Genomic DNA, 22,380 nt, shown 5'->3' on the forward strand with positions numbered 1-22,380 from the left:
GTCTAAGACTCATGTGTATGATCGGTGAATATTTATGACCATTAAAGCAATAGAGACTGATGATGTATTAAAGTACCCTCTGGCCTCAGCTCTTAATATTGATTTGACATGGAGCTCTTTGGATTGTTCCCATAGTCTGATCCCACATTTATCCTTCAATTAGATTACCTGTTTATTTAGCACACTTCTGTTTGTGGGATTTTGCTATTCAAAAATTGGTGCTACATATCCTCCCTTACAATAATGACTGCACATCTAAAGTACTTAATTAGCTACAAATTACTTTGAGATGTCCTGAAGTCCTGTGAATGGCATGATGTAACATTAAGTCTTTCTTTCTTCCATGCAAGTGACCTGTGCTTCCTAATGTGGCTGGGCAATGACTGGAACATATGAGCCAGAATGCAAGTCTCATTAAGTATCTCAATAGCAGGAAGGCGAGGAATAGATGCTGCAGTGGAGGTTGTTGAAGGATGGAAAATACTTCAAATCCAGAATGATCCTCTTATTTAAACATCCTGCCTCCCACTATGTGTCTTTGACCTATTCTTACATTTCAGACATTCTAACTCCTGGAAAGTTAAGGGTATCAAGCATATGGGAACATGGGCAACAACAATTTACCTCTTAAGTCACAAAGTATTTTCAAGGATAGAATATATCTGTTCCTATTTACTCAATGCATTTTCTTACCTTAGAGTCATTGTCCTGATTAATTGATTCCAGCAGCGAGATTTTGCTGTGAGTTTTCTTATAGGTTATTTATTATTATGTAATTATCCTGGTTTATTAAAATACGTTGGGGCAGATTTTAGACTGATCAGACAGTTGTTATTCCAGTGTGGGTAGGATTGTGTGTGGGGACCCTGCCAAATCACCATTATAGCACATTCCGAAGGAATTGTCCAAAGAACTTGGGGTGGCACGGTGGCTCAGTGGTTACACTGCTGCCCCACAGCGCCAGGGACCCAGGTTCAATTCCTGCCTGTCTGTGTGGAGTTTGCACATTCTCCCTGTGTCTGCGTGGGTTCCCTTTGGGTGCTCTGGTTTCCTCCCACAATCCAAAGATGTGTAGGTCAGGTGAATTGGTCAAACTAAATTGCCCATGGGGGGAATATGGGGAATGGGTGGGTTACTCTTCAGAAGGGTCAGTATGGACTTGTTGGGCCAAAGGGCTGTTTCCATACTGTAGGGAATCTAATCCAATCTAAACTTGGCAATTCTCCAACATCTGGAACACTCTGAAAGTCTCCATTCAGATAGTTCTCATGAAATTAAACAAAATAATTGCTCTGGAAAGTTAGACTGTTAAAAATGTATATTAAACTCGTCCTATCCTTACCTCATATACACTCCTAACCACAGCTTTCTTCAGATCTATTATACTCCTGGGACCTGACTTTTCCCATACTGATCCTTCTCCAACAGCCCTACCTACCCTGCCACACCCTGATCTGGCACACCATCCCAGGACCTGAACCTCTCCTCCCCTGCCCAAATATTGTTCTCGGAGCTGACTATCTCCACCAGTCTGCCTCGTTGCCACCACTGCTGGCCCCAAACTGAACCAAACACTCTCTCCATAGCCTGGTTGGTCAGTGATCCTGTGAGTCCTCTTATGGAAGAAGCAGCGCAGGTGACTTGCTGGATCTCCTACTGGCTGGTGTGAACTCCAATATCCCAACACAGTTCCTTCCTTTTTCCTTCGCTTTGTGTACGAGTTTGCCCATGAACCCTTCACTATCTCCTCCACATCCTTCCTTTCTCACCATTATTACTGCTTTGATCTTCCCGCGGACTAATGATAGGTTCCCTCTGTTCTTCTCTTCGCTTTCTCCAAAGCTTCCATTCATTGAATCTTGATCCAGCTGAATGGCATTGTCAGGCCATTTCTATCAACAATGTGGTTGTGGGACTAGAGACACCTTTATACTGGGTCTGATTGGGTAAGGAAGACAGGATTCCTGATTCCGAAAGGACATTTTTGAGAACAATTTCTGGTCATTCATACCAGATTTATTATGAAAATTTTCAGATTGGATTCCATTTCTCAAATTACTCATACTGAGGATTTAATCTGCAAGCTCTTTACTTTTGAGTCCAGACTTTTGATTAGTGCTCAATTAGATAACCATCACACCATCATATGTTGTCTGGAGGGAAGCTACAGTTTGCAGTCATAATGTTTGAAATGTTCGGTGTAAAATTCTGTATTTGGGACATTAACACTCTTTGCAACTATAATGTCACTGAACAAAATTAAAACTGGTTGGTTACTCTTGACTTGTTTTTGTGGCTTCATTATAATAGCCCTATTCCTAATAAAATGTCAGGTTTGACGCTCCGATTCACATTTTACAATGTAAAGCAGTCTGTGATTACTGTACTAAGTTCATATTTGGTCTCTTCTGCCTTTGCGGTCGGCTTTCCCTATCCATTTAATTTTCTGAATGATTGAAATCACCATGACAACAGTGAATATTCAGAGTGGCCTCCTGTATACATGTAATCAATTCTCCATCGATCTATTCATTTTATATCTGGTGATTTGTAATTTTCCTGTTACTAATTTGCTATTTTTGCCTGCTCAGGTGAGTGCTATTATTTTGTAAAATTTTATCTTCCATCTGTGGTGCAACTGCATTGTCCCTATCTCTGTACCAGGAGGCCTGGCTTCTTGGACCACATAATCTAAGGGTGTGTGATAACATTTCTGAATAGGTTCATTTTTTAAAATTAAAAAAAATGGCAATTAAAAAAAAAAAACCTTTTTGCTAGGAACTTTAATAACACAGCGGTAGTGTCCCTATCCCTGGATTGGGAGGCCTGGGTTCATGTCTCACCTGCTCTAGAGGTGTGTAATAACATCTCCGAACAGGTTGATTAGAAAAATAGTCTTCCAGCTTAAATCTGTCATTGACTAACATTTTATACTTACTAATACATAATCCGATGGGTCCCACTAGAATGATCTCCTAATTACATCGTTTGCTGATTCACCCATTCAAATCTCTTATTCTATTCTGCAGCATTTTGTGCTTCATTGGTTGTAAGTGACACTGGATTTGTTATTCTAATTTCAGCTCAGGTCTGATTTTTATATCAGCTCAGGAGCCCAAAGCCCAGATGAGTTTCAGATCCCAACTAATGCAACGTTACTTTGAAATGTTAAAGGCCTAATTTTGCAGGAGGTGAGCTTGACACCTAATTGATGGTGCTGAATGTCACCAAGAGATGGGAGCTGCCAATCTGATGCCAGCAGCAAAAGCAGATGGTAACCATGGTTAATTCACTCATTGGCGAAAGTGAGGACTGCTGATGCTGGAGGTCAGAGTCAAGATTAGAGTGGTGTTGGAAAAGCACAGCAGGTCAGGCAGCATCCAAGGAGTAGGAAAATCACTCATAGGCAACTCTGATTATGCCAGTATTTATTGCCCAGAGGGCAGTTAAGAGTCAACCATATTTCTGTGAGTGGGTGTAGCATTACGTGTGGGCCAGATCAGGTAAGGATGGCAGATTTCCTTCCCTAAAGGACATTAGTGAACCAGATTTTTCCTGACATTGGTTTCATGGTCATCGTTACACTCTTGATTCCAGATTTTCATGAAATCACATTCCACCATCTGCTATGGCACGATTTGAACCCAGGTCCCCAGAACATTGGGTGAGTTTCTGGATTAATAGTCTAGGAAGACCACTAGGCCATTGTCTCCCCATTTAGTGGTGGCAAATAGAGCAGCTTCTTGCAAGGTTTATAGTTTTAGGTAAAGAAAGGTAGCCACTCAGACAAAATAAATGTATGGTGCTAGACCCCGCTGGAGATACAACATGAAGTAGACAATAGACAATAGACAATAGGTGCAGGAGTAGGCCATTCAGCCCTTCGAGCCTGCACCGCCATTCAATATATCATGGCTGATCATTCCTAATCAGTATCCTGTTCCTGCCTTATCTCCATAACCCTTGATTCCACTATCTTTGAGAGCTCTATCCAACTCCTTCTTAAATGAATCCAGAGAGTGGGCCTCCACTGCCCCCTGTGGCAGAGCATTCCAACAGCCACCACTCTCTGGGTGAAGAAGTTTCTCCTGAGCTCTGTCCTAAATGGTCTACCCCGTATTTTTAAGCTGTGTCCTCTAGTTCGGCACTCACCCATCAGTGGAAATATGTTTCCTACTGCCAGAGTGTCCAATCCTTTCATAATCTTATACGTCTCAATCAGATCCCCTCTCAATCTTCGAAACTCAAGGGTATACAAGCCCAGTCGCTTCAGTCTTTCAGTGTAAGGTAATCCTGCCATTCCAGGAATTGACCTCGTGAACCTACGCTGCACTCCCTCAATAGCCAGAATGTCTTTTCTCAAATTTGGAGACCAGAACTGCACACTGTACTCCAGGTGTGGTCTCACCAGGGCCCTGTACAGCTGCAGAAGCACCTCTTTGCTTCTATACTCAATTCCTCTTGTTATGAAGGCCAGCATGCTGTTAGCCTTCTTCACTACCTGCTGTACCTGCATGCTTGCCTTCATTGACTGGTGTACAAGAACACCCAGATCTCTCTGTACTGCCCCTTTACATAAATTGATTCCATTGAGGTAGTAGTCTGCCTTCCTGTTCTTGCTACCAAAGTGGATAACCATACATTTATCCACATTAAACTGCATCTGCCATGCATCTGCCCACTCACCTAACTTGTCCAGGTCACCCTGTAATCTCTTAACATCCTCATCACTTTTCACCCTGCCACCCAGCTTTGTATCATCAGCAAATTTGCTAATGTTATTGCTGATACCATCTTCTATATCATTAACATATATTGTAAAAAGCTGTGGTCCCAGCACGGATCCCTGCGGTACCCCACTGGTCACTGCCTGCCATTCCGAAATGGAGCCGTTTATCACTACCCTTTGTTTCCTATTAGCCAACCAATTTTCAATCCAATCTAGTACTTTGCCCCCAATACCATATACTTCATCCATTTAAAATGAACTATTAGTTCTTGACAATGAACCCAGCAGCTGGTAACATTCACTAGGCTCACCTTTAAGAGTCGGGTCCTCAACCTCAAAGGTTTGTTTAGAAGCATCAGGGAATTTAATAAAGCAGTATTTGGAGGCACACATTACTCTTCCCACCCTGCATTTGAAAATCGCAGCGCATGCTGGAAGCACTGAAATCCAGAGACAACTCGGGTACCCGTTTTTAAATTGCATCCACACCCAAGCCTGCTCTTGTCAGCAAATGGAAATCCAGTTTCCAGTAGGTTTTATCGTTCACCCATTTTCCTATCTTAATTGTGAAGATTAAAAGGGGATTTTGGAGGCATTATCTTAAGGGGCTCTGTTAGTGTAAATAAGGAGAAATTGTTTTCAGTGGCAATAGGGCCAGAGGTGGGGAAGATACAAATGTGTTTTTCATGCGCCAAGTTTTTATGATGTCAATAGACAATAGGTGCAGGAGTAGGCCATTCTGCCCTTCGAGCCTGCCTGAAAATATCCTGCAAGATTCAATTGTAACTTTCAAATTGGAAATATAATTGAAGGGGGGAAAGCTTGAAAGTCAACAGGGAGACAATGGAGGAGTGGAATTAATCGAACAACTCTTTCAACGAGACACCGTGTCTAAATGGCGTCTTTCTGTGCCATATCGTTGTGCGAATTCTGTATCAGAATGTTAAGATTAAAATGTACAAGCCAGGACAAATGTTCTTGCTTATCCTTTCTAATTTGAAATTTTATAATTTAATGTCCCTTATAAATTAATGGAGCCTTCAGCTTTGTAAAGATAGAGCTTTGTTAGAATTTTAATGAATAAAATTAGATCTAATTTCTGAGCTTATCCAGGTCTTTGAGTGACCCATTAACCAATAAGAGACAAGCAATGCGTTGCAAAGCCCTTTCCAGAGGCCAGCAGATTTTTAATGAGCTCCTGTTATGTTTGGCATTCTGGATTGTCGGGGTACCTGAGTTTTTTTTATCACATTCATGTTTCATTTAATATTTTCAACTGCATCTTTCTTGTACATTTTTTGCAGTGTGTAGATTGCACATTGTAAACCATGCAATTTGTGCATACTTTAACCAGTTGTAAAGGATAATTCTAGATTAAAGGGGTAATTTTTTTTTCAAAGGAAGCAGACAGTTAGAAAGGATGCTTCATGAAAGGCATGTCTTGCTTCAAGGATCTTTTAAAGTGTAGACATCATTTAAATGGTTTATTACTTAAATAGTTCATGCCATTTTAATGGGGCTGTACTATTAAGGACAATTATAGCATCACAATTTTTTTTTCATTTAGGGGATTCATGCCATATCCAGGTTATGAACTGAAAGTGTTTGTTTTGTTCAAGGGTTTGTGCTGTGTAAAGATGAACATTTTTAAAAGGGTTATATCATTTAAAGGACTTAGGTAAATTGAATGCAGAATGGATGCAAAGAGGATTGTGTTGTTTCAAAAGTTTGTTTTTATTTAAAGGGTTTGGCTTGAAGGATGTGTGTTATTTCAAAGATGCGCATTAAAGGTTAAATATTGTTAAAGTATAAGTGCAAGCAGGAACTTTATATTTTGGAGGAGATGAAGCATCTCAATGCTACATGCATGTTGTTTTCCCTTTAGATTTTGAACACGTCTGTTGCTGATGGCTCTACAGCTGTCACAATGGTGTATGCAGTGAGAAATGAAAGTACGCTTCTCAATGGCACAACATCCAGCAGTCTTTTGCATCACTTGACAGCTGCTGAGCTTGGATACTACCTGGCTTACCCACCTCTGATCCTTGCTGAACGTAAGTAGTCTCTATCATGTCTCATTTTGCTCTGTATTTGAAATACAGTGTAGAACACAGGATGATAAGAAAGAAGAGCAGCTGATTGATCCTTCTGGGAGAGAGGTATAGTGGGGAGTCGAGGATGATAAATGACATGGAGGGGTGAGGAGTGATTTGATTTAATATTGTTACACGTACTGAGATGTGGTGAAAATTCTTGTTTTGCAGGCTAACCAGCCAAATCATACCTTTCATAAGTATATCAGAGTAATAGAACAAAGTGCAAAATAAATTATTATAGCTACAGAGAAGGTGCGGAGAAAGCTCAATTCTCAGAGAGGGTCTGTTCAGAAGTCTTATTTTCCAACCTTTCAACTTTCTGCCTGCTGGAAGAGCGTATAACAAGGATGGGAGGGGTCTTTGATTACATTGGCTGCTTTCCCAAGGCAGAGGAAGTGTAGACTGAGTCAGTGGCTGATTTTTTGTGATGAAAGAGAGAGCCCTTGCGTTTGTGTAGTATTATGGACCAGGCCAGATCCCCTCAAAACATTTCAAGAAGGTAGCCCAGACCCTAAACTTTCTAGTTGTTTTAAGCAGGTGTAGAGTGGATATTCCAGGAGTAATGCGGTTGGTCAAACCACTTGGTTTTAAACAAAACAGAATTTATTTGCAAATGAGCAAAAGAAAACCAAAATTAGAATAAGATAGCTTTGAAACCCAGCTGACACGAAAATGCAACTTAACAAAGAACTTTAAGACTGGCTGCAACATTCCATAGAACACCCCTTGGAAAAAAGGTAAATTCAAACATAGGTTCTCTGAGGAGAGAGAGAGATATCAGAGTGAGGGAGGGGATCGGCAAGGAGCTGATTCTTTGGGTCCCCAGTTAAAAACTAACCAAAACTAGAAAAAAACCCTGTACTGGAAGAACTGGGCACTCCCCTTTCATTGTGCAAGTGTTTTAAAAATAAAACTTAAAGGCCTTTTCAAGTGGATATTTCCACATATTGGAACCTCTGCCTTAATGACTCATCTCAGGGAAAAAAACAGGGACAGAATAACTTTGTTAAAAGGGCAGCATCATCACAGTACTATTTTATACAAATTCCAGAATGTCCCAGAATACATAGGAACATACAGGTTAGGGGCAGGATCAGGATCAGACTATTTGTACACTGGAGCCTGCTCTGTCATGCCATAATATCATGGCTAAGCTGATGACTTCACATTCCTGCCTCCCCTGACAACCTTTCACCCATTTTTACATCAAAACTGGTACCTGTCCCTGCCTTATAAAGCATTCAAAGACCAAGAATCTCTCCTGCATTTACAGCCTGTATTGATATGTGTCTCATTGCATGATAACCCAACCTGCTTGTCTGTATTGTGAACGTTCCTTCCTTGGCCATTAGTTTCTGGTATGGTTCTCAAACCTGAAGTTGCTGGCTCAGAAGCAGGGATGTTGTCCACTACGCGAAGAAGTAGTAACAGACTTTTAACCTAATGTTTGTGATTAATGTAAGTTGTTTTTTTTCTACTGCTTCCTGATGATTTGTGCAATGGGTTTTGTCAAACAGGCCCAATAATACAATCCAGTGAGCTCTTGACTGTAGCGAGAAGGGGTTTCTAGTAACACTTGTAATAAAGTTCAGTTGATTTACTGAAGTAAGTGTGTGCTTGAAGTCAGTGGGAAATCAGATTAGAGTTTAGTAAGTCGCGGAGTGGTAATCGAGCTATTTCAAATGTTGGAAGAATTTGATGGGGCAGGCATGGAGAAAGCATCCCATCTGGTAGGGGAATAGGGACTAAATAGACAAAACTGGAACCAGTTCATTTCGGAGAAAATCTAGGGCTCGTTTTTAAATGATAGAAATCTGGCACACAGTCACCCCAAATGGCTGCAATTCCTCCGGATCAAAAGGACAGCTGTCTCATTAGTGTTCCCTTTGGCTTGTATCATTGACCGGTTCATTTAATCTCTTTTATTGTTTGTTCCTTAATCTATCCTCCACATCTTCATTTGCTTAAACCTAATACATCTCCAGTGATTCACAATTCTGATGAAAGATCATCAATCTGAAAGGCCAACTCTGTTACTCTCTCCACCAATTCTGCCAGGTCTGTTGTGTATTTCTAGCACTTTCCCTTCAATTTTCAGATTTCTAGCATCCATGATAATTCGCTGCTGTATCAATGGATTTTCGTTGGAGAAAGTTATCAAGGGATATGGGGTTGAGATGAATGAATGGAGCTGAATGTAGAACTGGTTTAATTGAATAGCAGAGGCAGCTCCAGAGACTGAATGATAGACTATGTTTCTATAATTATTTCACTCTTCCTCTTTCTTTCTCTAACACTTTACCCAAAACATAAAGTCAATTCATTAGCAACAAATACACCTAAATGACGTTTTCCAATCCATTTTCATTATTAATTTATTTGAATGTATTTAAGTGTAATTTAAGTACAAATCAGTACTAGAAATATCTGATAGTGTGGCAGTGTTGGAACCCATGTGAATTGTTGAATACAAAACTGATAATATAAGAAGAAGCTTAAGAGATAAAGTGATAGTTCATCATAGTTATTAAGTTGATATTTAGAGTATTAGAGTCATAGAGATGTACAGCACGGAAACAGACCTTTCGGTCCAACTCGTCCATGCCAACCAGATATCCTAACCTAATATAGTCCCTTCTGCTATTACTTGGCCCATTTCCTCGAAACCCTTCCTATTCATATACCTATCCAGATGTCTTTTAAATGCTCTAATGACCCTCTGTGTGAAAAAGTTGCATGTTAGGTCCCTTTTATATCTTTCCTCTCTCACTCTAAACCTATGCCCTCTAGTCTGGACTCCTCACCCCAGGGAAACAACCTTGTCTATTTCTCCTATCCATGCCTCTCATGATTTTATAAACATTTATAAGGTCACCCCTCAACGTCCGATGCTCCAGGGAACACAGCCCTAATCTATTCGGCCTCTCCCGACAGCTCAAATCCTCCAACCCTGGCAACATCCTTGTAAATCTTTTCTGAACCCTTTCAAGTTTCACAACATCTTTCCAGAATTGCACGCAGTATTCCAACAGTGGCCTAACCAATATGCTGTACAGCCGCAACATGACCTCCGAACTCCTGTACTCAATACTCTGACCAATAAAGAAAAGCATACCAAATGCCACCTTCACTATCCTATCTACCTGCAACACTACTTTCAAGGAACTATCTACCTGCACTACAAGGTTTCTTTGTTCAACAACGCTCCCTAGGGCCTTACCATTAAGTGTATAAGTCCTGCCCTGATTTGCCTTTCCAAAACGTAGCACCTCACATTTATCTAAATTAAACTCCATCTGCCACTCCTCTGCATATTGGCCCATCTGATCAAAATCCCATTGTAATCTGTGGTAACATTGTTTACTGTCCACTACACCTCCAATTTTGGTGTCATCTGAAAACTTTCTAATTATGCCTCCTATGTTCATATCCAAATCATTATATAAATGATGAAAAGTAGAGGACCCAGCACCGATCATGTGGCACTCCACTGGTTACAGGCCTCCAGTCTGAAAAACAATCCTCCACCACTACCCTCTGTCTTCTACCTTTGAGTCAGTTCTGTGTCCAAATGGCTAGTTCTTCCTGTATTCCATGAGATCTAACCTTGCTCACCAGTGTCCCATGGGGAACCTTGTCGAACATTTTACTGAAGTCCATATAGATCACATCTACTGCTCTGCCCTCATCAATCCTCTTTGTTACTTCTTCAAAAAACTCAATCAAGTTTGTGAGACATGATTGCCCACGCACAAAGCCATGTTGACCATCCCTAGCCAGTCCTTGCCTTTCCAAATACATGTACATCCTGTCCCTCAGGATTCCCTCCAATAACTTGCCCACCACCGACATCAGGCTCACCAGTCTATAGTTCCCTGGTTTGTCCTTACCACCTTTGTTAAATAGTGGTACTATGTTAGCCAACCTCCAGTCTTCCGGCACCTCACCTGTGACTATCGATGACACAAATATCTCAGCAAGGGGTCCAGCAATCACTTCTCTAGCTTCCCACAGATTTCGAGGGTACACCTGATCAGGTCCTAGGGATTTATCCACCTTTATGCGTTTCAAGACATCCAGCACTTGCTTCTCTGTAATAAGGACATTTTTCAAGATGTCACCATCTATTTCCCCACATTCTATATTCTCCATGTCCTTTTCTACAATAAACACTGATACAAAATATCCATTTAGTATCTCCTGATGCTCCACACGAAGGCTACCTTGCTAATCTTTCAGGGGCCCCATTCTCTCCCTGGTTACCCTTTTGTCCTTAATGTATTTGTAAAACCCTCTTGGTTTCTCCTTACCCGTATTTGCCAAAGCAGTCTCATGTCCCCTTTTTGCCCTCCTGATTTCCCTCTTAAGTATACTCCTACTGCCTTTATACTCTTCTAAGGATTCACTTGATCTTTCAAGTAACACATGCTTCCTTCTTTCTCTTAACCAAACCCTCAATTTCTCTCGTCATCCAGCATTCCCTATACCTATCAGCCTTTCCTTTCACCTCAATTGGAATATACTGTCTCTGGACTCTCGCTATCTCATTTTTGAAGGCTTCCCATTTTCCAGCCGTCTATTTACCTGCGAACATCTGCCCCCAATTAGCTTTTGAAAGTTCTTGCCTAATACTGTCAAAATTGGCTTTCCTCCAATTTACAACTTCAGCTTTTAGGTCTGGTTGATCCATTTCCATCATTATTTTAAAACTAATAGAATTATGGGCCCAGCCCCAAAGTGCTCCCCACTGACACCTCAGTCACCTGCCCTGCCTTATTTCCCAAGAGTAGGTCAAGTTTTGCACCTTCTCTAGTAAGTATGTCCACATATGAATTAGAACATTTCCTTGCACACACTTAACAAATTCCTCTCCATCTAAACTCTTAACGCTATGACATTCCCAGTCTGTGTTTGGAAATTTTAAATCCCCTACCATAACCACCCTATTATTCTTACAGATAACTGAGATCTCCTTACAAGTTTGTTTCTCAATTTCCCTCTATTAGGGTCTATAGTGCAACCCCAGTAAGGTGATCATCCCTTTCTTATTTCTCAGTTCCACCCAAATAACTCCCTGGATGTATTTCCAGGAATATCCTCCCTAAGTACAGCAGTCATGCTGTCCCTTTTCAAAAACATCACTCCCCCTCCTCTCTTGCCTCCCTTTCTATCTTTCCTATCGCATTTGTATCCTGGAACTTTAAGCTGCCAGTACTGCCCATCCCTGAGCCATGTTTCTGTAATTGCTATGATATCCCAGTCCCATGTTCCTAACCATGCCCTGAGTTCATCTGCCTTCCCTGTTAGGCCTCTTGCATTGAAATAAATGCAGTTTAATTTATCACTCTGACCTTATTCTCTGCTTTGTCCCTGACTGTTGGACTCGCTTCTGTTCTCAACTGTACCAGTCTCAGATTGATCTCTTTCCTCACTATTTCCCTGAGTCCCACTCCCCCCACCTTACTAGTTTAAATTCTCCCCAGCAGCTCTAGCAAATATCCCTGCCAGTATATATTAGTCCCCTTCCAACTGAGCTGCTATCCATCCTCTTTGTATAGGTCACCTTTACCCCAGAAGAGATTCCAATGATCCAAAAATGTGTATCCTTCTCCCATACACCAGCTCCTCAGCCATGCATTCATTTGCTCTATCCTCCTAGTCCTACCCTCACTAGCTCATAGCACCGGGAGTAATCCAGATATTACTACTCTCAAGGTCCTTTTTAAATTCCTGCCTAACTCTCTATATTCTCACTTCAGAATCTCCTCCTTTTCCCTTCCTATGTCGTTAATTCCAATGTGTACAATGACCTCCTGCTGGTCCCTCTCCCGTTTGAGAACATTCTGCACCCTTTCTGAGAGATCCTTGATCCTGGCACCAGGGAGGCACCAGACCATTCAGATGCTTCTCTGCTGGCTGCAGAAATGTTTGCCTGTACCTCTGACAAGAGAGTCCCCTAACACAATTGAGCTCTTGGAACTCAATGTACCCCTCATTGCTTTCGAGCCAGTCTTGATCCCAGAAACTTGGCTGTTCAGGGTGCATTTCCCTGAGAGGCCATCACCTCCTACATTTTCCAAAAACAGCATACTTATTTGAAATGGCGATTGCCACAGAAGACTCCTGCACTACCTGCCTACTCCTCCTACCTTTCCTGGAGTTAACCCATCTACGTGACTCTATCTGTGGCTTTTCTCCCTTCCTATAACTGCTGTCCACTACATTCCAAACTCCTGTAAATTCCTTATTGCCTCTAACTGCTGCTCCAACCGATCAATGCAATCCGTTAGGATTTGCAATCAAAGACACTTCCTGCAAACATAATCATCAGTAACATGAAAGCTCCCCCTAAACTCCCACATTCGACAGGAAGAGCACATCACTCTACTAACAACCATTTTTGCGCCTTAACAATCTACAGACCCAGAAAATAGTACAGTCCTCTTGCTCCATAAAAACACTGCTCCAGGCTAACTTTATCCCTCTGTTTGATATTTTTAAATTTTAATCAAGAGACAGGTCTCAATAAAACATAGAAACAAGAAAGGGAATTTCATACACTGCAGGAGTTCCTTTTCTTACACTTTTCCTTATCAAGTAATATTTATAAAGGCTAAAACTTCGTGGAAATAGGGATACCTGAAGAGACAAAGGTGATTGACTTTATCCACCATTTTTAAGTTAAGGTTTCCATCCTTTGTAAAGACAAGATTTCTAATCTAGGTCAAAGTTTTATTGATAGGACAAGGGGAATTTGTCTCACAGGATGAGATCATTCCGCTCATCGTGTCTGATACAGCTGAAGAAGAGCTATCCAGACTCATCCCATTTCCCAACTCTTGGTCTGCAGCTCTGAAGGCTGCGCTGCTTCATTTGCATATTCGTTTTTTTTAATTCATTAATGGAACTGCTTCTAGCACACTTTGAGGGATTTAGTCCCAAACCCTGATATACTCTGGGAATAAAAAAAGTCACTCCCTCACACCATTCCAAAATGTTGGAATTCCATCTGTTCAGTTATTGTTGTTAATTGTGCTAATGTCACAGCTGGAAAAGCAATAATCCATTATAGATGTTTTTCACACTTTGAATCCCGACCTTGCTTCACCGAGTCCATGATCTTTGACAAAAGGAGGGTAGAAGAGAGACAGACGTAGGGGAAGTATTCAGAGCTTTTGAACTGGAGCTGTTATGAACCTTGCCTGTACAACAAGGCTAAGTCTAGTGCATAAAGTAACTGAACAAATCTGTCCAATCACACACGACTTCAGTATTTGCAGGAGAGTCAAGGTGAATTAAATGAGATGGATGATGCAAGTCAATGTCAGCAGGACCAATGAAGCAATCATTGGAAACCAGACAATATTATATACATAAGTAAGAGAGAATGTTAGATTTTAAGCTGTGAAATTTCCTCCCTTAATCTCTCTGAGTTTTGATCTTTCTTGACTTTTAAAATACTCTTTAAAAATTTATACCAAATACTAATTATATGGTTATCTTTCCCAATATTTCCTTCTTGGATTTGAGGTCAGGTTTTCTTCTGAGTATGGACTACTGTGAAACATCGGTAGATGTTTTCCTAAGCTAAAGGTGTTGTAATGGGACAAGTCACATTTTCTTTTGTGCCTTCCTGAACATGGAATCTGTTTGTAAATAAGCTTTCTGGGTATGTGTCTCAGGAGAGGGCTGTGGAAAGCTCTTGATCTTCATTTTATGAGAACTCTTTTGGAGCTGCCTGTTAAATTATTTATGGAAAGTTGTGCTTGATCCATCCTGGCCCCATGGATCTTCCCACTGGAGTAGCTTCACATCTGGAAGCAATGCGAGCGCAACAGTCCATGGGTCAGGAGTCAGCACTGTTTCTGAAAAGCAGTATTACCTCATGCCTTTTCTTTAGTTCAACACCTCGTTAATCTTGCTGTGAGGACAGGAAAAAAACACCTATGCCAGCAAAAGTGATCCAGCAGAGGACATTAAAGAACAACCGTGCGCTTATATTGCAAAGCAAAATAGTCTGGAAGTTTGAAATCTTGAAGTAAAAAAAGAAGATGCAACACTCTGTGGTTCAGCTGACATCTGTGGAGAGAAAGCGAATTAACACTTCAGGATGATCCGTTATTATTAGTGGCCACTTTCTGTTGTCCCAATTCCTTCTCCTGCTCACCAGCTGTAATGTCATTGCCACAAAATTATCCCTGATAAGAACAGCGCAGCCGTCGCCACCTTTCTGATTTCTGGGTGAACCACCACGCCAGCTCCCCCCATACACTAGATGCCCCAGTGGTCAGCGGGAAATTGAGAAACAAATTTGTAAGGAGACCGCCGTTACCTGTGACAATGATAGATTTATGGTAGGGGCTTTTAGCTTTCCAAACATAGGCTGGGAATGTCATAGTGTTAAGAGCTTGGATGGAGAGGAATTTGTCAAGTGATTATAATGAGGCTTTCTGATTCAGTATGTGGATTTACCGACCAGAGAAGATGCAAAACCTGACCTATCCTTCAGAAATAAGGCCGGCAAGTGACTGAGGTGTCAGTGGGGGAGAACTTTGAGACTAGTGACCATAATTCGAGGAGTTTTAAAATAGTGATGGGAAAGAATAGACCGGATCCAAAATTTGAAATTCTGAAATGGAGAAAGACCAATTTTGGTGGTGTTAGGCAAGAACTTTCAAAGGTTGTTCACTGGTAAAGGGACGGTTAGAAAATGGGAAGCCTTCTAAAATGAGATGACGAGAGTCCAGAGACAGTATATTCCTGTTAGGGTGAAGTGCAAAGCTGGTAGGCATGGAGAATGCTGAATTATTGAGAAATTGTGGTTTTGGTTAAGAATAAGAAGGAAGCCTATAGGCAGCAGAGATCAAGTGAATCCATAGAAGAGTGTAAAGGCAGTAGGAGTATACTTATGAGGGAAATCAGGAGGGCAAAAAGGGGACATGAGATAGCTTTGGCAAATATGGTGAAGGAAAATCCCACAAAATTCTACAAATACAATAAGAACAAAAGGGTAACGAGGGAGAGAAAAGAGCCCCTTAAAAGATCAGCATGGCCACCTATGTGTGAAACCGCAGGCGATGGAAGAGGTACTAAACGAGTATCTTGCATCAATGTTTACTGTGAAGAAGTGATTTGGAGATGCCGGTATTGGACTGGGGGGGTACAAAGGTAAAAATCATACAAAACCAATTTATAGTCCAACAGGTTTATTTGGAAGCATTAGCTTTTGGAGTGCTGATCCTTCATCACAAGGAGTATCAGAACCACCTGATAAAGGAGCAGTGCTTCAAAAGCTAGTGCTTCCAAATAAACCTGTTGGACTATAACCTGGTGTTGTGTGATTTTTAACTCTTTACTGTGGAGGAGGATATGGACGAAAGAGAACATGGGGAAATAAATGGCGACCTCTTGAAAAATGTCCATATTACAGATGAGGTAGAGGTGGACGTCTTAAACTGCATAAAGGCAGATAAATCCCCGGAACCTGATCAGGTCATAGAGTCATACAGATGTACAGCACGTAAACAGACTCTTCGGTCCAACTCGTCCATGCCAATCAGATATCCCAACCCAATCTAATCCCACCTGCCAACAGCTAGCCCATATCCGTCCAAACCCTTCCTCTTCACATACCCATCCAGATGCCTTTTAAATGTTGCAATCGTACTAGCCTCCACCACTTCCTTTGGCAGCCCATTCCACACATGTACCACCCTCTGCATGAATACGTTGTCCCTTAGGTCACTTTTATATCTTTCCCCTTTCACCCTGAATCTATGCCCTCTAGTTCTGGACTTCACCAGTCCAGGGAAACGACCTTGTGTATTTAACCTATCCATGCCCCTCAAGATTTTATCAACCTCTATAAGGTCACCCTTCAGCCTCTGACGCTCCATGGAAAACAACCCCAGCCTATTCAGCCTCTCCCTATAGCTCAAATCCTCCAACCTATTCCAACAGTGGCCTAACCAATGTCCTGTACAGCCTCAACATGACCTACCAACTCCTGCACTCAATACGCTGATCAATAAAGGAAAGCATACCAAATGCCTTCTTCACTGTCATATCCACCTGCAACTCTACTATCGAGGAGCTATGAACCTGCACTCCAATGTCTCATTGTTCAGCAACATTCCCTAGGACCTTATCATTACATGTGTGAGTCCTGCCCTGATTTGCCTTTCCAAAATGCAGCACCTCACATTTATCGAAATTAAGCTCCATCTGCCACTCCTCATCCTATTGGCCAATCTGATCAAACTCCCGTTGTAATCTGAGGTAACATTCTTTACTGTCCATTGCACCTCGAATTTTGATGTCATCTGAAAACTTTCTAATTATATCTCCTACGTTCACATCCAAATCATTTCTATAAATAATGAAAAGTAGAGGACACAGCACTGATCCTGTGGCACTCCACTGGTTACAGGCCTCCAGTCTGAAATACAACCCTCACCACTACCCTCTGTCTTCTATTTTGAACCAGTTCTGTATCCCAATGGCAAGTTCTCCCTTTATTCCATGAGATCTAACCTTGCTAACCAGTGTCCCATGGGCAACCTTGTCGAACGCCTTACTGAAGTCCATATAGATCACGTCTACTGCTCTGCCCTCATCAATCCTCTTTGTTACTTCTTCAAAAAACTCAATCAAATTTGTGAGACATGATTTCTCACGCACAAAGCCATGTTGACTATTCCTAATCAGTCCTTGCCTTTCCAAATACATGAATGTTCCTGTCCCCCAGGATTCCTTCCAACAACTTGCCCATTACCAATGTTAGGCTTACCGGTCTGTAGTTCCCTGGCTTGTCCTTACCACCTTTCTTAAATAGTGGCACCACGTTAGCCAACCTCCAGTCTTCCGGCATGTCACCTGTGACTATCGATGATACAAATATCTCAGCAAGAGGCCCAGCAATCACTTCCCGAGCTTCCCAGAGTTCTCGGGTACACCTGATCAGGTCCTAGGCATTTATCCACTTTTATGCATTTCAAGACACCCAGCACTTCCTCTTTCAAGGCGTCACCATCTATTTCCCCACATTCTATATTTTCCATATCCTTTTCCACAGTAAATACTGATGCAAAATACTCGTTTAGTATCTCTCCCATTTTCTGTGGCTCCACACAAAGGCCGCCTTGTTGATCTTCCTGGGGCCCTATTCTCTCCCCAGTTACCCTTTTGTCATTAATGTATTTGTGAAAACCCTTTGGATTCTCCTTAACTTAATTTGCCAAAGCTATCTCATGTCCCCTTTTTGCCCTCCTGATTTTCCTCTTAAGTATACTCCTTCTGCCTTTATACTCTTAAGAATTCACTTGATCTATCCTGTCTATACCTGACATATGCCTCCTTTTTCTTAACCAAACCCTCAATTTCTTTCGTCATCCAGCATTCCCTATACCTACTAGCCTTTCCTTTCACTCGAACTGGAATATATTTTTTTGGACTCCCGATATCTTATTTCTGAAGGCTTCCCATTTTCCAGTTGTCCCTTTACCTGCGAACATCTGCCCCCAATCAGCTTTTGAAAGTTCTTGCCTAATACCATCAAAATTAGCCTTTCTCCAATTTAGAACTACAACTTTTCCATCTGGTCTATCCATTTCCATCACTATTTTGAAATAATGGAATCATGGTCGCTGGCCCCGAAGTGCTCCCCCACTCACACTTCAGTCACATGCCCTGCATTATTTCCCAAGAGTAGGTCAAGTTTTACACCCTCTCTAGTAGGTACATCCACATACTGAATCAGAAAATGTTCTTAACAAATTCCTCTCCACCTAACCCTTAACACTATGGCAGTCCCAGTCTATGTTTGGAAAGCTTAAATCCCATACCATAACTACCCTGTTATTCTTATAGATAACTGAGATCTCCTTACAAGTTTGTTTCTCAATTTCCCTCTGACTATTAGGGTGTCTATAATACATTCCCAATAAGGTGATCACCCCTTTCTTATTTTTCAGTTCCACCCAAATAATTCCCTGGGTATATTTCTGGAAGTTTCCTCCCTCCTTACAGCTGTAATGCTATTCCTTATCAAAAACTCCACTCCCCCTCCTCTCGTGCCTTCCTTTCTCTCCTTCCTGTAGCATTTGTATCCTGGAACATTAAGCTGCCAGTCCTGCCCATCCCTGAGCCACGTTTCTGTAATTGCTATGATATCCCAGTCCCACGTTCCTAACCATGCCCTGAGTTCTTCTGCCTTCCCTGTTTGGCCTCTTGCATTGAAATAAATGCAGTTTAATTTATCAGTCCTACCTTGTTCTCTGCTTTGTCCCTGCCTGCCCTGACTGTTTGACTCGTTTCTTTTCTCAATTGTACCAGTCTCAGATTGATCTCCTTCCTCATTATCTACCTGGGTCCCACCCCCCCACCCTATTAGTTTAAATCTTCCCGAGCAGCTCCAGAAAATTTCCCTGCCAGCATGTGAGTCTCCTTCCAATTTAGGTGCAATTTATCCTTCTTGTGCAGGTCACTTCAATCCCAGAAGAGATTCCAATGATCCAAAAATATGAATCTTTCTCCCATATACCAGCTCCTCAGCCATGCATCTGTCTGCCCTACCTTCCTATTCCTACCCTCACTAGCTCGTAGCACAGGGAGTAATCCAGATATTACTACTCTCGAGGACCTTTTCAAATTCCTACCTAACTCTCTGTATTCAGAATCTCAATCTTTTCCCTTCCTATGTCGTTGGTTCCAAAGTGTACAATGACTTCCTGCTGGGCCCTCTCTCCCTTGAGAACATTCTGCACCCTCTCTGAGAGATCCTTGATCTTGGCACCAGGGAGGCAACACACCATTCTGATTTTTCGGACTGGAGAGTCCCGAACACAATTGATCTCTTTGAACCCAACGTACCCGCCAGTCTCGCTACCAGAAACTTGGCTGCTCGTGCTACATTCTGCTGAGACTCCATCATCCCCTACATTTTCCAGAACAGCATTGTGGTTTGAAATGGGTATAGCCACAGGAGACTCCTGCACTATTTGCCCACCTCTCTTACCTTTCCTGGAGCTAACCCATCTATGTGACTGTATCTGTGGCTATTCTCCCTTCCTATAACTGCCATCCATCACACCCCCTTGCTCCTGTAAATTCCTCATTGTCTCTAACTGTCACTCCAACCAATCCATTTGATCTGATAGGATTCGCAACCAACTGCATTTATTGCATATTTTATCCTCAGTAACATGTAAACTCTCCCTAACCTCCCACATATGACAAGAAGTGTACCCTAGAACTCTTTGGGAAGCTAGGGAAGTGATTGCTGGGCCTCTTGCTGAGATATTTGTATCATTGATAGCCATAGGTGAGGTGCTGGAAGACTGGAGTTTGGTTATTAGAACACAGAACATAGAACAATACAGTGCAGAACAGACTCTTCGGCCCTCTATGTTGAGCGGACCTGTGAACTATTCTCAGCTCGTCCCCCTACACTATCCCAAAATCATCCATGTGCTTATCTAAGGATTGTTTAAATCTCTCTAACGTGGCTGAGTTGACTACATGAGCAGGTAGGCCATTCCACGCCCTTGCCACTCTCTGTGAAAAGAACCTGCCTCTGACATCTGTCTTAAATCTATCACCCCTCCATTTGTAGTTATGCCCCCTCGTACAAGCTGATGTTATCATCCTAGGAAAAGGTCTTTCACTGTCTACCCTATCTAATCCTCTGATTATCTTGTATGTATCTATTAAATCCCTCCCTTAGCTGCCTTCTTTCCAATGAGAATAGACCCAAGTCTCTCAGCCTTTCCTCATAAGACCTTCCCTCTAGACCAGGCAACATCCTGATAAATCTTCTCTGCACCTTTTCCAATGCTTCCACATCCTTCCTGTAATGGGGCAACCAGAACTGTACACAGTATTCCAAGTGTGGCCACACCAGCATTTTGTATAGTTGCGGCTATAGTTGATATCGCGGTTCCGGAACTCAATCTCTCTACCAATGAAACCTAACACACCATATGCCTTTTTAACAGCACTATCCACCTGGGTGGCAACTTTCAGGGATCTATGCACATGGACTCCAAGATCCCTCTGCACATCCACACCACCAAGAATCTTTCCATTGACCCAGTACTCTGCCTTCCTATTATTGTTCCCAAAGTGCATCGCCTCACATATAGCTGCATTGAACTCCATTTGCCACCTCTCAGCCCAATTCTGCAGTTTATCCAAGTCCCCGTGCAACCTGTAACATTCTTCCAAACTGTCCACTACTCCACCGACTTTAGTGTCATCTACAAATGTAGTCCCACTATTTAAGAAAGGTGGTGAGGAAAATCGAAGGAACTATAGACCAGTGAGTCTGATATCGGTGGTGGGCAAGTTGTTGGAGGGAATCCTGAGGGACAAGATGTACATGTATTTGTAAAGGCAAGGACTGCTTAGGGATAGTCAAATGGCTTTGTGCATGGGAAATGGTGTCTCTCAAACTTGATTGAGATTTTTGAAGAATTAATGAAGATGATTGATGAGGGCAGAGCAGTAGACATGATCTAAAGGACTTCAGTAAGATGTTTAACAGATTTCCTCATGGTAGACTGGTTAGCAAGGTTAGATCTCAGGGAATATAGGGAGAACTAGCCATTTAGATGCAGAACTGGCTCAAAGATAGAAGACGGTGAATGGTGGTGGTGGAGGGTTGTTTTTCAGACTGGAGGCCTGTGACCAGTGGGGTGCCACAAGAATCGGTGCTGGGTCCTCCACTTTTCATCGTTTATATAAATGATTTGGATGTAAGCATAAGAGGTATAGTTAATAAGTTTTCAGGTGACATCAAAATTGGAGGTGTAGTGGACAGTGAAGAAGTTTATCTCAGAGTTCAATGGGATCTTGATCAGCCTGGCCCATGGGCTGAGAAGTGGCAGATGGAGTTTAATTTAGATAAATGTGAGGTGCTGTATTTTCGAAAAGCAAATCAGGGCAGGACTTATACACTTAATGGTAAGGTCCTAGGTAGTGTTGCTGAGCAAAGAGACCTTGGAGTGCAGGTTCATAGCTCCTTGAAAGTGGAGTCACAGGTAGATAGGATAGTGAAGAAGGCGTTTCGTATACTTGCCTTTATTGATCAGATAATTGAGCACAGGAGTTGGGAGGCCATGTTGCAGCTGTACAGAACATTGGTTAGGCCACTTTTGGAATACTGTGTTCAGTTCTGGTCTCCTTGCTATAGGAATGATGTTGTATAACTTGAAAGGGTTCAGAAAAGATTTACAAGGATGTTGCCAGGGTTAGAGGGTTTGAGCTACAGAGGGAGACTGAAAAGACTGGGGCTATTTTCCTTGGAGCGTCGGAGGTTGAGGGGTGAGCTTATAGAGGTTTATAAAATCGTGACAAGCATAGATAGGATAAATAGACAATGTCTTCTCCCGGGGTAAGGGAGTCCAAAACTAGGCATTGGTATAAGGTGAGAGGGGAATGATTTAAAAGGAACCTAAGGGGCAACCTTTTCACACAGAGGGTGGTGCATGTATGGAATGAGCTGCCTGAGGAAGTGGTGGAGGCTGGTACAATTACAACTTGTAAAAGACATCTGGA

At 42.0% G+C, this 22,380-nt stretch overlaps 1 protein-coding gene across 4 annotated transcripts in view; it reads left to right on the forward strand.

The window, feature by feature from the left end:
* Positions 1 to 22,380, forward strand: part of LOC122557711 (UPF0606 protein KIAA1549L-like) — a 274,642-nt gene that overhangs the window by 135,304 nt on the left and 116,958 nt on the right. For all 4 annotated transcript variants that reach the window (XM_087996374.1, XM_087996375.1, XM_043705602.2 and 1 more), the window contains one exon: positions 6,615 to 6,783. In XM_087996374.1, the coding sequence (XP_087852500.1) occupies positions 6,615 to 6,783 (169 nt within the window). The remainder of the gene's footprint in view (positions 1 to 6,614; positions 6,784 to 22,380) is intronic.

Source organism: Chiloscyllium plagiosum, unplaced genomic scaffold (assembly GCF_037043375.1).
Source record: "Chiloscyllium plagiosum isolate Xiang-an unplaced genomic scaffold, Cpla_swu_hap1 HiC_scaffold_18, whole genome shotgun sequence".
Taxonomy (NCBI): domain Eukaryota; kingdom Metazoa; phylum Chordata; class Chondrichthyes; order Orectolobiformes; family Hemiscylliidae; genus Chiloscyllium; species Chiloscyllium plagiosum.